The sequence below is a fragment of the Amphiura filiformis genome, chromosome 14 (genome assembly GCF_039555335.1).
Source record: "Amphiura filiformis chromosome 14, Afil_fr2py, whole genome shotgun sequence".
Taxonomy (NCBI): Eukaryota; Metazoa; Echinodermata; class Ophiuroidea; order Amphilepidida; family Amphiuridae; genus Amphiura; species Amphiura filiformis.
In genome coordinates this window covers 34,214,243-34,228,584 of record NC_092641.1, presented here as the reverse complement: position 1 = coordinate 34,228,584, position 14,342 = coordinate 34,214,243, and the positions used below count along the sequence as shown (strand labels likewise).

The 14,342-nt window shown below is 37.5% G+C and overlaps 1 protein-coding gene across 3 annotated transcripts in view; it reads right to left on the bottom strand.

Moving 5' to 3' along the window:
• Positions 1-14,342, bottom strand: part of LOC140170006 (ubiquitin-associated and SH3 domain-containing protein B-like) — a 60,902-nt gene that overhangs the window by 9,842 nt on the left and 36,718 nt on the right. For all 3 annotated transcript variants that reach the window (XM_072193316.1, XM_072193315.1, XM_072193317.1), the window contains 6 exons: positions 11,242-11,411; positions 7,180-7,388; positions 6,015-6,177; positions 5,346-5,559; positions 3,841-3,963; positions 3,455-3,547 (listed from right to left, as the gene is read on the bottom strand). In XM_072193316.1, coding sequence (XP_072049417.1) covers positions 3,455-3,547; positions 3,841-3,963; positions 5,346-5,559; positions 6,015-6,177; positions 7,180-7,388; positions 11,242-11,411 — 972 coding nt within the window. The remainder of the gene's footprint in view (positions 1-3,454; positions 3,548-3,840; positions 3,964-5,345; positions 5,560-6,014; positions 6,178-7,179; positions 7,389-11,241; positions 11,412-14,342) is intronic.

Genomic DNA, 14,342 nt, shown 5'->3' with positions numbered 1-14,342 from the left:
GTGCAACCTTTCGGATCAATTTGATCATAATCAGTGGTGATATCGAACTAAACCCTGGTCCAGATTCAAACAATGAACTGAAAACTCTGTATATAAACACAAGGAGTGTTAAGACTGTCAACAAAAAGTGCAATAAATTAAGAGATTATGGTTTTATTCTGTGTAAAAAGATTTTTGATATCGTCCTCGTCACAGAATCATGGCTGAATGATAATATTCTTGACGCTGAGGTTTCCCACCCAGACTACATACTGTATCGTAAGGATAGAATACCTGACAAAATGAAATGTCGTGGTGGTGGTGTAATCTGTAGTGTAAACAAATCTGTCATGTCTCTTCGGAGGATTGATCTTGAGCCATCTGATGCTGAAATAATTGTTGTTGAATTAAGACCTAACAGATCAAAGAAGATGGCCTTGATTTTATGTTATCGCTCACAGGACTACAAACTTGATCTTTTTGCAAACAGATTCCATTTTACTTTATCTCGTGTTTCTGATTGTTTTGACATTGTTCATGTCTTTGGTGATTTTAATTTGCCAAAGATAGATGGCTGTAGAAACAATTTGAATATATCTGATGCTGAGAGTCAATTTCTTGACTCCGTGAATTCATATTGTCTCACCCAAGTCAATTTTATTCCATCTCGGGTTGACTGTGATAACATTTTGGATCTTATTTTTTCAAACACGCCTGATAAACTGTCTGATGTTGTAACCTCTTGTGAATTTTTTTCAAACTGATCACAAGCTTTTGGAATTTACTATAAAAACCAAAGTTGTTCGCTTAAAACCAATAAGCAGGCATGTTTACAATTTCAAGAAGGCAAATTTTGACAAAATTAGAGCTGAGCTGAATTGTGTTGATTTTTCTGAGGTTTATAATGCCATTGACATCAATTCCGCATGGTCTAACTTTATTCATATTTTTGTTTCCATCCTTGACAGGAATATACCTAAGGTCAAAGTAAAAGACAGCACAAGTCCTGCCTGGATTGACTCAGAGGTTCGGCATCTACACAAAAAGAAATACACTGCGTGGACACGTGCAAAGAAAAGTGATTCGGCTAACCACTGGGCCAAATTTAGGAAATTGCGCAATCGTCTCAAAAACCTGATCTCACGCAAGTATGATGATTACATCGCCGGGTTTAGTTCCACGCTGTCTGACAACCCAACGCGCTTTTGGTCTTTTTATCGATCCAAAACGAGATCTAAATCCCCTGCCTCAGTTTGTGAGTCACAATGGCACGTCAGCTTCCACTCCCAGTGAGAAAGCCACACTTTTCAATAACTATTTCTTCTCTGTTTTTACTCAACCTAGGGTCCGTGCTAGTCTTCCTACAGTTTCCATCCGTCACCATGATCTTTTGGGTACTACAGTAATTCAGGAAGATAAGGTGCTTAAAATCCTTAAAAAGCTTGATGTATCAAAGGCTATTGGTCCGGATGGATTGTCACCTAGAGTGCTTAAAGAATGTTGCCATCAAATCGCATATCCTTTATGTTATATCTTTAATGTATCTCTTGCAGAGGGTAAACTCCCCAGCCAGTGGCTTGATGCTAACGTTGTCCCTGTGTTTAAGAAATCTGACAAACAGCAAGCCAGTAACTATAGACCTGTCTCATTACTATGTATTTGTGGTAAGGTTATGGAGCGTGCCATTTTTGATACTATTTTTCCTGTAGTCAAAGACCAGATTTACCATCTCCAACATGGGTTTATTAAGGGCCGCTCCACAGCTACTCAGCTTATTGAGGTATTCCATGACATTAACTCTGTTCTTGACAACTCTGGGCAAGTCGATATGGTGTATTTGGATTTTTCCAAAGCTTTTGATAGCGTTTCTCATGACCTCCTTGTTCACAAACTCAGTTCTTTTGGTTTCCATTCCGATCTTGTTTGTTGGTTTAGAGCTTACCTGACAGGCAGACGTCAACGAGTTGTTGTGGATGGTACTTACTCTGACTGGCTGCCTGTGGTTTCCGGTGTCCCGAGGGATCCATCTTAGGTCCCCTCCTCTTTGTGTTATATATCAATGACTTGCCCAGTGTTGCCAAGAATACCAAAGTTGCCCTTTTTGCTGATGATGCTAAATGTTTTTTGAATATTGACAGTTTAAATGATTGCCAATTGCTCCAGAATGATCTCAATGCACTTGTTGATTGGAGCAGCACCTGGGAGTTAAATTTTCATCCCTCCAAGTGTCAAGTTATTTCGGTCACCAGAAAACGAAAACCATTTCATTTTGACTATTTCATGAACAACATTAAACTTAGTTCTATTAAATCCATTAAAGATCTTGGTATTGAAATATCTTCAAAACTAGACTGGAATACTCATATCAACAATGTAGTCAAAAAGTGCAATAGAAAATTGGGTCTGATTAAGCGCACTGTAGGTTTTAACGCACCTGTGAAAGTCACCAAAGCCCTGTATCTAGCCCTGATCAGGAGTGATCTTGAGTTTGGTAGCTGCCTCTGGAGTGGTACCTCCAGACACAATGTTGAGTGCCTGGAAGGTGTCCAGAGGCGAGCTACCAAATTCATTATGCACTATCCTGATCTGGACTATCGGGAGCGCGTGTGCCAATTGAACTTGCTCCCTCTTACAATGCGTAGGGAACAGCTTGACCTTTCATTGTTTTTTAAGTGTATTACAGGTGTGTATGACCTGGACATTGACAAATATGTCAAATTTTGCAACTCTGGGTCTGGACAAGGGCATCCCACCACTAGATCATCTACTGCTCCTCTTCTTCTTAAGGTTCCTTTTTGTAGGACTGAGGCATTCAAGTCATCTTTTTCAACCGCATTGTATCTTTGTGGAATCGGCTTCCTCCTAGTACTAGGTCTTCTTTATCTTTTTCTATTTTTAAAACTAATGCGGTTCTTTTTTTAAACTCAAAATTTGATTCAAATTTCGAAGCCAACAGTGCGTGCGTGGTTTTCTTCATGTAGCTGCACTATGTGCAGGTCTACTTAAAGGGGAGGGACTGGGCAAGGCGGCTTATTTTTGGTCTTGAGGTGGGATGGTCTTAGAGGTGATACGCACCTGTTCGTCCCATTCTCTGCACTGGTATTAATTCGTATTTTAAACATGTATATTATTGTAATCTTTTCAGAATGTATTTTGCTATTTTATATTTAACTGTTATTATGATATTGTGCAATCTCCAGTGTATAGAGTCTAATAAATAATAAAATAAATAAAATAAATAATATGATGGCAGTGTTTACAAACAAAGGGTTAGCTACCGGTATATTGACATACTGCAGGGAACAGCATATGACAACTTGCCTGTTCAATAGCCTTATTACCCTATTATCTGATTTGGTAAATTTTCAAAAGTATGGGTCTGCAACAAAACATGATGCGTGTGCAAACTACCCAGCAAAGAACAATGACAGCTGCTGACCAACTATTTTACATGTTACAGCATCTATAAGCTTACCTTTTATTAAAGCATGTGCAGTTTGTACACATCTTAAGGCTGGTGAACTAAAGACATGAGCTATCCTGACACCAGATTCTTTCATCGCATCACCTGGGTGAAAACAAACATGTCACAATATTAAGTTGTTTTGTCTGAAATGTGTGAAAATAATATGTTTAAAATTGGCACTGTATTATATTGATCTTATCATAATGTTGTGATTTGATACTATGACATGACAAATGTAATGGCTCATGATCTGGCCATTACATTGTACATGGGGGTCATATCATAGCATCATACAACAGTGATCAGTGACGTCTGAAGTCTACAGAGAAAGTATAAGGAAGGGTTTGTAGTGGATGATATAAACAAACATAGAGACGAACACAAAATGTTCCTACCTGTTAACCTAGCTTGGAACTGTCCCATTTCTGTGATAGGGGAGTCCCTATTAAATGTTCCTGGACTTCCAGTCCTGTGTGGTACTCTCTTTGGCATGTTCAGATTCTTTCTCTGGTATTTTCCTAAAATGGAAGAAAAACACAAAAATAATACAAATTGTAATTTGGAAGTTTAACAGGCAAGTACCCACACCACACAGCCATAATACCACCGACCCTCACACACATATTTATACCCATCCACATACAAATAAACACTCCATGTATTGAAGTTGTTCCACAAACCAACACTGAAACATGTCCTCAGAGGGGCGAAGCATGCTCACTGATAAAAACTTAATAGTCCACGGTAAGGCCAATACAACAGCAACGTGTGTGTGTGGTACAGCCAGTAAAACTCAAAATGTGTAGGTCTGTCCATATTTGGTGTTTTTTGACATGTAGATGTATCAAATGGGGATACAGGCAAGTACGAAAGTGTGATTATAGAAGGCGGTAAGAGCATTACCAAGTTATTATTATTGGGTATACCATATTGCATATGATATACACCGGCACAATGGGGACATGGTCCGAGACTGTTAATTTATTTTTTAACTTATTTGCAAATCATAATAGCCCCATTCTCTACACATTATACAAGGGTGCAATATCAAAATGGAGACTGTTGTACTAAGTTCCGACTGCCATAATGCACCAAACATTGCTTTTTATAGACTTTTTGAAGAAAATTGTACTATAAATTGTGAATGTACACTACGAATGAGCCGTAAAGTCGGCAAATTGTATTCTGAGATACAGTGTAAAAAATGTGCGTGAAGGTCGTATTCATAGGTACCTTAATTGGGCGCGACATGTTTCTCATTTGATAGCGTTTAAACCAATCAATAATCCTATTGCTGAAGAGGATAATAATCTTCTACCTATTTCTATAGAATCATAAAATAGCTCTAGTCTTTGTTTGCTTTGGCTAAATCCTGTTCAAGTGGTGGGTTACAATAGCATTGTATTTTGTCTAGGTATGTATAACCAACAATTAACGATAAGAAGACATTCCTGAACCTTGTTGATTTGGGGATGATTTGAAATGACCGCCAACTATGACTTTATTACCAGCAATGTGGAAAAAGACACACATGTAGAACCAAAAAAAGGGCACCATTTTGTTGAAGGAGCAGAGTTCAACAAACCATAACCCTGCTTCTGGATATCATTTGAAGTCAAAAAATATATCATTTTAAAGCTTATGATATATATTTTCTAAACACGAAATAAAACAAAATTGACCGGGGCCGACTTTACAGCTGATTCGTAGTGTCCGGTCACAATTGATCGAATCAGACACCTTATGCATTTTTCATTGTTTGTTTAAAAGTGACAATCTATAAAGAATTTTTTCACCCGTCCGCTTTTGAGATTGCCCGATAGAACAGATGGATGGGAGGGTCTCTGGCTTACACCTTTCAAACTACACATATATATCAGATTGAGATGAAGTAGCTAACCTGAGCTATCAAAGCAATGTTGTATCCACTGTTGCCCAAATGATATATCAACTCTCTCTGCGTGTCGTATTACATAAATCCGCCTTGGTTTCTTTGGTACTGGGTCCACTGGAGCTGGGTCTGGCAGACTGACTTCTGCAGTTACCTCTGGTTTGGCAACAGGGCCGTTGTTAATGGTGGCTCGCATTTGGCTCATTTTTTGTAATCTCACAATCTACATCAATATTAATAAGTAATTAAGGAAAAAAGACATAAAATTTGGATTAAAACATTTATCAACAACGTTTTTGACACATAGTACTTACGAAATAGTGGTAACAATCTAAAAATAACTGTCTTACGTTTAGTAAGTAGCATCACAAGCTGGTACTTAAGCTTATGTCATGCATTACAGATAATGTGCAGAATATGCATTTACTGTGGTATATACGATTGTTTATTCAACTTCATTGACATTCTCGACTGAGTCATGGGCATACTTTTATGTCGACATGTTTGTTCATTTTTCCGACATGTTGACAAGAAAAAAACATTTCAATAACAGAACTAGATCATATTCAGGCCAAAGGAAGCAGTACATCTAGTTAAAAAAAAGAGCATTTCAAAGTTGAATGCATGTTTTCTGTCAATGATTACGGTACTTGAGTAGTAGACCTTATTCAAACTCACATTATCATACTGGTGATCTTTTTCTGATGTGAGTAGACCCGCTGTGTTCTTATATCGTATTGATCCTGCCTCATCAGCGCCCTCAGGAGGTGGCGGTGTCGGCACTTTTTGGTTAAGATTCACATCCGGTCCTCCCCCTCTTGATCTTGTTAGTGGAATAGATCTGAAATTAATACAGTTGTGAAAAGTTATAAATGTTGACAAGTAATAAAACCATGCACAAGTATTTAAAAGAAGAAATGAATTAAAAATAATGTTTCCTGCTTTACATAACTTTTTTTTAATGTTCAATGATTTCTAGTGACCTATGCACAAGCATAAACTTGCAAGCCTCAGCACACTTTATAGGAATTTAATGACCATTATAATTAAAGACAGATAAAAAGAATTTATCGCGTCTGATGTCATTGTCAATTACGATCCTTGATTGGTTTACACAGGTTAATAGCGCGTAGAAGGAAGACCGATCTATCTGGTGCTGATCGGAGAAAAGGAATAGCAGCCAAGGGCAAAAAGCAGCTTTTCTAGGCATTGTTGACATGGTGCCTTCGCGAAAAAAAGTTTCCTACTATAAAGACCTAACTTTTGAGATGGTTTGCATGTTTGAAGGTGCAAAATTAACAATAAGGCGCCCGGTTATACCGCCGCATTCAGCAAGTCACCATCACGACACTTGTAAACAAACCGTGCTCGAATTTGATTGACAGATGACGTCAGACGCGATAAATTCTTTTTATCTCTGTCTTTAATTATAAAATAGACCAAGACACACCAAATAAATCATTTAGCAACAAATGGGGATATGCAGCTCAGAAGCACACACTTTATACCAAAATGAACTTTCACAGCAGGTAGCCAGGATCTCGTCTGGGCAACCATATTAAAGCAGTTAGTTCTTTGCCCAGGGAATTTCAAGTTGGGATTTCGACTAAAGCACCAGAGTATAATGACTAACCAATTGAGCTTGATTGCTCAAATAATTTTGAGATAGGGTTAAAAAAAATATATGAGACTCTCCAATGACATGGTCTCTCGCCATAACTGAAGTACTTCCTGTAGCACAAATTAATTCCTTCCAGAACCTGGAGGACATAATCTCCCTTTACATCCTTGCATTATATGGGGTATGTCTTCTCAGTGAAAGGGCTAACATAAACTTTCTTACCTATGTACTGTCCATGTATCCGACTCTGGAGCCTTCTCAGTGTAATTGCCAGGAAACACCCCTTGACAACCAGTCAGATATGAGGTGCCTTTAAACCAGCCATCGCTACTGTTGTGTACCTCATTACTCGGCAAGAAGACATAGTCATCAGGGACTAGCTCCAACTCGTCGTCAGCTCGCGGTGTGTGTGCGTATAAAACCCGTAGTACCTGGAAGCAAGATAAAAAAGATAACGTGGTTATGATTGGAAAATTGATGATGGTCCTTATAATAGAATTCCGGAACTAAGTCAAGTCCCTCTAGTCCCAGCACAAATTCAATGGGCCAAGTCACTACATAAATCACTCAAGTCAGTCACCTCATTTTTACCTTGAGTCAAATGTCTGTCCTAAACATGATAAACATCACATTGGGCTATTCAATTTAAAATCCATACTACCTCTGTGGGAGATTATGGAAATATCTGCCACAGGGGGGTATGAAATTTTAAATGGAATGAGCACATTAAGCAGCTCCATTTGAATTTCATACACCCTCTGAGAAAGATTTAACCAGAATCTTCCTCTGAGGGAGAGTGAGTTTCAAATGGAACTGCTAATGTGTTTATTCCATTTGAAATTCCTACCCCCCCCCCCACCCACCTATGGATTATATTTCCAAAATCTACTGCAGGGGTAGTGTGGATTTTAAATGGAACAGCCAATTGTTCTAAACTAAATACCATCACTATATAAATAACATGGAGATATTGATAACATATTGTATTAGCTATCCAGAGGTGGATCAATTAGCTTTATGTAATTAGCTAATGCCATCCAGTGCATTTCCAAGGTGAATCAGTCTTTTTACTTTGTTACCAATTTTTCTTTCATTTATGCATGTTGCCATAAAAACACACAGAAGTGCTCAAATTTAAATTTAATATTGAATTTTTAATACTTTTAATGCTTTTCAGCTTGAATTTCATTGTTACATTTACATTTTTTATTTGTTTGTTGGACAAATAAAGGGACAACAGATGGGGAAAACAAAACAATTTGTAGGGCTTAATGAGGAAATCAATAAAGTATTAGTTAATGTATGTCCTCCTATAGAACATTGTCATATCATTTAAATAAGTTTCAATTTCATTAGGATTGCAATATGAAACTAATTCACTAAGTTTTAGAAAATGTCATCAAACTCTATAGAATAATTAATTTCTTGACATATGAACAGTTTATAAGCCTCATAAAAACACAAAACAACAGAATTGGTCTGTTTCATTTGGCTGTACCTCACATTCAATTTACTTTTGCTTGATCACACAAAACTCAATGTTATACCATTGTAAATTTTGTACCACCCTATATGTCATCTGGTAAACTGAAACAAGCGGCTGTAATTATAGTGACCAGTAATTGTCTGGATACAGATGGGGCCTTCTTTGAACTACAGTATGTGTAACATATTGGGATTGGAACTTAATTGCATGTTGCCATTAACCTAATTGCATGCTGATATACGAGCCATTTGGTAGAGCTCAAATGACATAAAGATTACAAATTCTTGAAGCTATTTAAGTGTTGTGTGTACGGTAACATAGCTATGGCCTTACAAATGCTCCAGAGTGTGAAATGATGGTGTTTTAGCATGAATAAGATGTTTTCCTATGAATATCAACTAGCTGGATAACAGAGAGATCAGTATAAAAGAAGAGGTCTAGATAAGACATGTGTGACTGTCATCATGCTGTATACCCATATGTGACCATAGTTTTATCCATGTTTATGTGTTTTCTCAATACCCTTTCATCATAATCATATTACTAATATTATTAGACTCTTTTTAAAGTAGTGTATCATCAGCCCAATATTCAAAAAGCTTAACTTCAAATCCACTTAAGTCCTATTTCATCCTGCATAATGCAGTGAATAACATCTCAGATCCAACATTCTTAAGGGATCTGGAATGAGTGTTTTGAGCGTTTCGACAGTATTTTTTGTGGGACATGAGAGCACATCAGACATATCGAATTGCATTCTGAATACGAAAAATGTCTTTCTGATATCAAATAATTTTCATTTTTTGAAATTACGATATAATACAAATTTTATGACCAATTATTAAAATTTGATATTTTTCACATTTTTATATATATAACAGTCCTCGAAGTAAATTTTATAAATCAAATGATATATTCAAAAAGTGTATGTAGCTGGGAGAAAAAGCCGACAATCAATCGAAAATTTTGACCTTTCATATTGAAGATATGGATTTTTTTCCAAAAAGACCTAATTTTCTTTGGTGTTTTGGAAAAAAAATCCATATCTTCAATACGAAAGGTCACAATTTTCAATTGATTGTCGGCTTTTCATCCCACTTACATACACTTTAATTATAAATCATCAGATTTATAAAATATCAAATTTTAATCATTTGCCATAAAATGTGTATTACATTGCAATTTCAAAAATCAAAATTATTTGATATCAGAAGGACATTCTTCAGATTCAGAATGCAATTTGATATGTCTGATGTGCTCTAATGTCCCAAAATAAATACTGTCCAAACGTATATACCCCATCCCTTAAGCAGGATTTACAGCCCAGCACATCCAAATACACAGAAGATTAAATGTCCGATATGACTCAATATGCCAATTGAATGACTAAATAACACACATTACTTAGTGTCACATACAACTAAATGTCCAATGTGACAAATGACCCACATTTTTATTTCACAGTAGGAATAAATGCCCATCATGGTTAAATGACCATATATGGTTAAATATCCATGTTAGTTACTCGTACCTCAGCGTACGTGTTTGCCGACAAACGAGGACACACACAAGATTTTTCACCCTAAACTGCGGACTTACTTCCAACCGAGGACAGTCCGCATTCTCAAACTGCTGCAAAAGACCTCAAATGCATGCTAAATGCTTTATAGCGCTATTTGCCTTAAACCGAGGACCACACGTGTAAAAACTACCGTCCGCAGGTGATGGCTAAAATTCCGTTTTGTATTATACACACAAAAAATCCGCCATTTTAGTCCACGGTTAGGCGATGAAAACGTCATACACACATCCTCGGTTAGATAGCAAAACACAATGTCCTCGGTTGGCGACAAACACACACAGGGGTGCTCATCCACATTGTGGATCCATAGATTAATAGACTATAATGTGACCGTCCACCACAAATGGGCTGTAATGTTGGCATTTTTATTTTTTGAAGTATTGGACAGGTAACTTTTCCTCAAAATAAGCTTTACATTGATATATTAAACCCTCTGTGTCCCTGCTGCTTGTTTGAAATGTAGTAGAAATCTGTAAGAGTTGTGAAATCCTTTGTTTTCTATTATTTTTTGAGAGGTTCAATGGACCATACCACAAAACAAGCTCTGCTGATATTACAGCTAATTTGTGATGGATGGTTTTGGTCACATATTTCCATCTTCACCGCGTAAGCTAACATGAAACTAAATACCTCAAAATTGAAACTATACCTTCACATTAAACATGACAGAATGATAGCTAGTCCACATGACTAATCAAAGTTGAATTTAAACTCGATCGCCGAGCGATTGCAATGCACCGCTTTTGGAAAACGATGGGCCATCGCCGAATTTTGTGATGCATCGCTTGTCGCTTTTGCATTTATACTTATCACGGCGATAGCAATTGCAGACGACAATTAAAATATTCTAAATGCCATAAAATACATTTTTAGAACATCCGTTGCTGTCAATAATTATTGCTTTGAATTAATTCATCACCGCTAGTTATTAATTGAGAAAGGTATATTAATAAGTAAAATAATGGATCCAGTTGGTTGGAAATGGTTGATTGAATCATTCACGTGGCAAGCAATATCGCTGGGAAGTTGAGATTTCTTCAATTTGCAAAAGCGATGTCGTTTTTGCCTCAGCGATTTGTATTGATTGATTGACTTGACACTCTGAAAATGGAAGTACACGCCGAGCATGCATGAGAACACCTCTTCTGCAAAAGCGATTGAGTATAAATTCAGCTTAACAGTGTAGCATGACTAAATGTCCATACTAAATGCTTACCTCAGCTTTCCCAGAACGTGGATCTCTAGAGTAAAGCCTAAATTCCCATCTGGCTGTAGCGTTGATATCAATCTTATCGGATAATTCTGCAAGCATATCATGGTGCACTGCATGAAACTGATATGCTAAAGTCAGATGCAACTGCTTCTTATGGGGCTCAACTTTGTTACCTGTAAAAAGGAAAAGACAATGTATTATCTCATTGTGAATTTTTGGTCACATTTATGTGCACCCTACACAAGTACCTCTGTTGAGATACAGGTACCTGCTTATACGGAGTAACCAATCCAGATCCAGATCCAGAAGTATACCTACTGTGCATTTACAAACAGTTAGCACAACAATTTTGGACATGTCAAAAGACCTGGTAAGATTGAAACTTTATTCTTGTTCAGTGGGTGTGGCTTGTAAAGAATTCATGTAATTTGATTGGTTTTCGGGTGTATAATATCACACAATTGTGGATAGTAATATAAGACAGCATATGCGCCACCACGCAACGGCAGTGGGCTTGTTGATCCTCAATGAACGAGATGGGTAAAAATGTGATGGGTAACAGTCATTTTGATGCAGCCTGTGCACTGTACATGTGCCAAATAGCACTGGGGACATAGAGTGCTAGTTGAAATGTTAGGGTCCAGTTAGGGGTTCAGGCACTCCTTGCTACATTAAAACATGAATTATCAGAATTGGTAGTCTAGGAACCTCAAACATGCAGGATGGGTGCAGAATTAACCCTTTGCCATATTGCATTGTGATAAAAACAGATCGGCAAGTTTGGCGAACATGACTCTCAAGTAGCTTTCTTCAACTCGGGTTAGAATGAAACAAACTATTGTAACAAAACACAGGTGTAATTTCCTTAAAAGACAAACTGAATTATTATTAAATTCAAAAGCTGCAATCCAGAAACAGTGAGAAAATGGAGATTGCTACCTGAAGCTACTCTTGATCCAAGTTGATCATGGGATCATGTTTAGATTTTGTTGTCATAGTGTACATACATATTTATCAATTTAAGAACAATCTTCTTCCTCAAATAAGTAAAATAGTTGAAACCCTCGTCCTCCCTGCAAACTCAAATGACCCCCATTCTTATCTAACACTTCAAGATACATGTACAAACAAACTCTGCACAATTTCAATAACAAATCATCACAATTTATTTTGGTCACATGATAAACAGACACAACACAGACATTTCCATCAAAATTTGTCCCTGTGACACTTTGGGAATTTCACTGACAACTGACAGTTTGAATAAAACCCACACTTCATACACCTGGATGTCAACCTGGTGGATGTCTGACTGATCAACTAACCACTTGCTTATATAAGAATCAGTGGAGAGTCACACATTTCCAGTGTATCTGTCTGTTGTGACGAAATGCAGCCTTTACTTTTCTGAGGGGCCAGTCTTCATCCCCTGCCACCCCTGGTTATGCTCCTGCACAAGTTCAATTATTCATGAGGGCTGATGCTCCTATCAACTGTGTCTAATAACTTGCACACAGTGTTGCATGCCTTTGCATTTATACAAAATATATCATTATCAGGACTGCACTTTAAAAACATGCGGTAACATGAGCAGAGTGGGCAGAACTCAGCTTCATATGAACTGCTATATGGAATCAAACACTCAAGACTCTACAGCATTTTCGTTTCTCACACTTCATGAAACGATTAGCTCTCATTAACCCTAACCCAACTAGGACTCACTAAAGCTCACTATTAAAACCACTCTGCGTGCATGCATTCCACGGACTTGATGACGTAATCGGACCAAGTCATATATACCCAGGGAATCGCTGGCGGGCCAACGCCACCTGTGTAGCTACATGCTGGGGATCTTCTGCGTGGCATGCGAGGGGTCCGAGGTTCAATCCTGGGGTGCCAAGTGACTTTCTTCTTCATTGCCTCTCCTTTTTCGTTCCTTCTTTCCCTTCCGATAGCCAAAAAACAACGGGTAGGGTTAGGGTTAATTACCAGATGCTGGACTTTGCCAATTGGTGAAACATCTTGGACTTTAGTATTTATTAATTTATGATAAGAATATTCAGAACATTGTCTTCATAAATAATGCATTCCAATGAGTGCAAACATGCCTAGTATTGGTTCTCGAGGTCAGGGCTTCATCATATTTTGCAAGAAAGTTACAAAATTGGCATTTGGGAATGCTGCATTGTGAAAGGCCTCTACAATACCAGGCATTGATGCATTGACAGCCAGTCATTTGTTCATTCCCATGACTCAGACATGTAAAATAAAATGGAGACGCCGTTTACAGAACTTAAGTGGGACACAAAATTGACAAGAACCCAAATTTGACTTTATTGGGGTCATATTATAACAAGGGCTTGCATTGCTTAAGTCACTTATGCAATGCAAGCCCTTGTGCATGATAGGTCCCTGGATTCCTAAATCCCAACTGATACACTATACATACATGTATATGACAGGTTTGCCTCAAAATACTTAAAAGCATTTAAGAAAGCATAGACTCAGCTTACCATTATCCTAATACTACACATGCATACTGTCATTGTATACAGTGAACACTTGCAATTCAACTTGAAATTCTACAACCATATAAAAAGTCATTGATATGTTATTGAATTTATGTATGAGTGATATCAAACAAATATTTAAAATTGTCTTACATCTGGTTATGGTAGAAATACATTTTTGTAACATCTCTCAGCATGCATTGTTCCAAATATTCACTTGCTGTTCCAGCAAATGGAAAATCCATTTTCACCTTGTGATTATTTTTCTACCATCACACTGAGGGACTGTTGTTCTCTGTATACTACTATTTCACTCCTTACTAAGCATTCCACTTAGCTCAATCTGTAAGGTGCTAGAGACTCTGGTGCATGAGTGCTGGTCAGTACAAATTTGAGCCCTGCGGTAAAGCGGTATCTATTTCTGTTCTTGTGGAAAAATTGAGCCAAGGAATTTACTACTTATTGTCCCTATCTACCCGTACATAACTCTGGGAGCTAATCCTAGCTGTGATGGTTATTATCTGTAGGCTGATTAGGGTGCTGTGCCTGTATAGAGCTGTATTCCTGAATGATACTAAGTAGTGTACAAAGTGT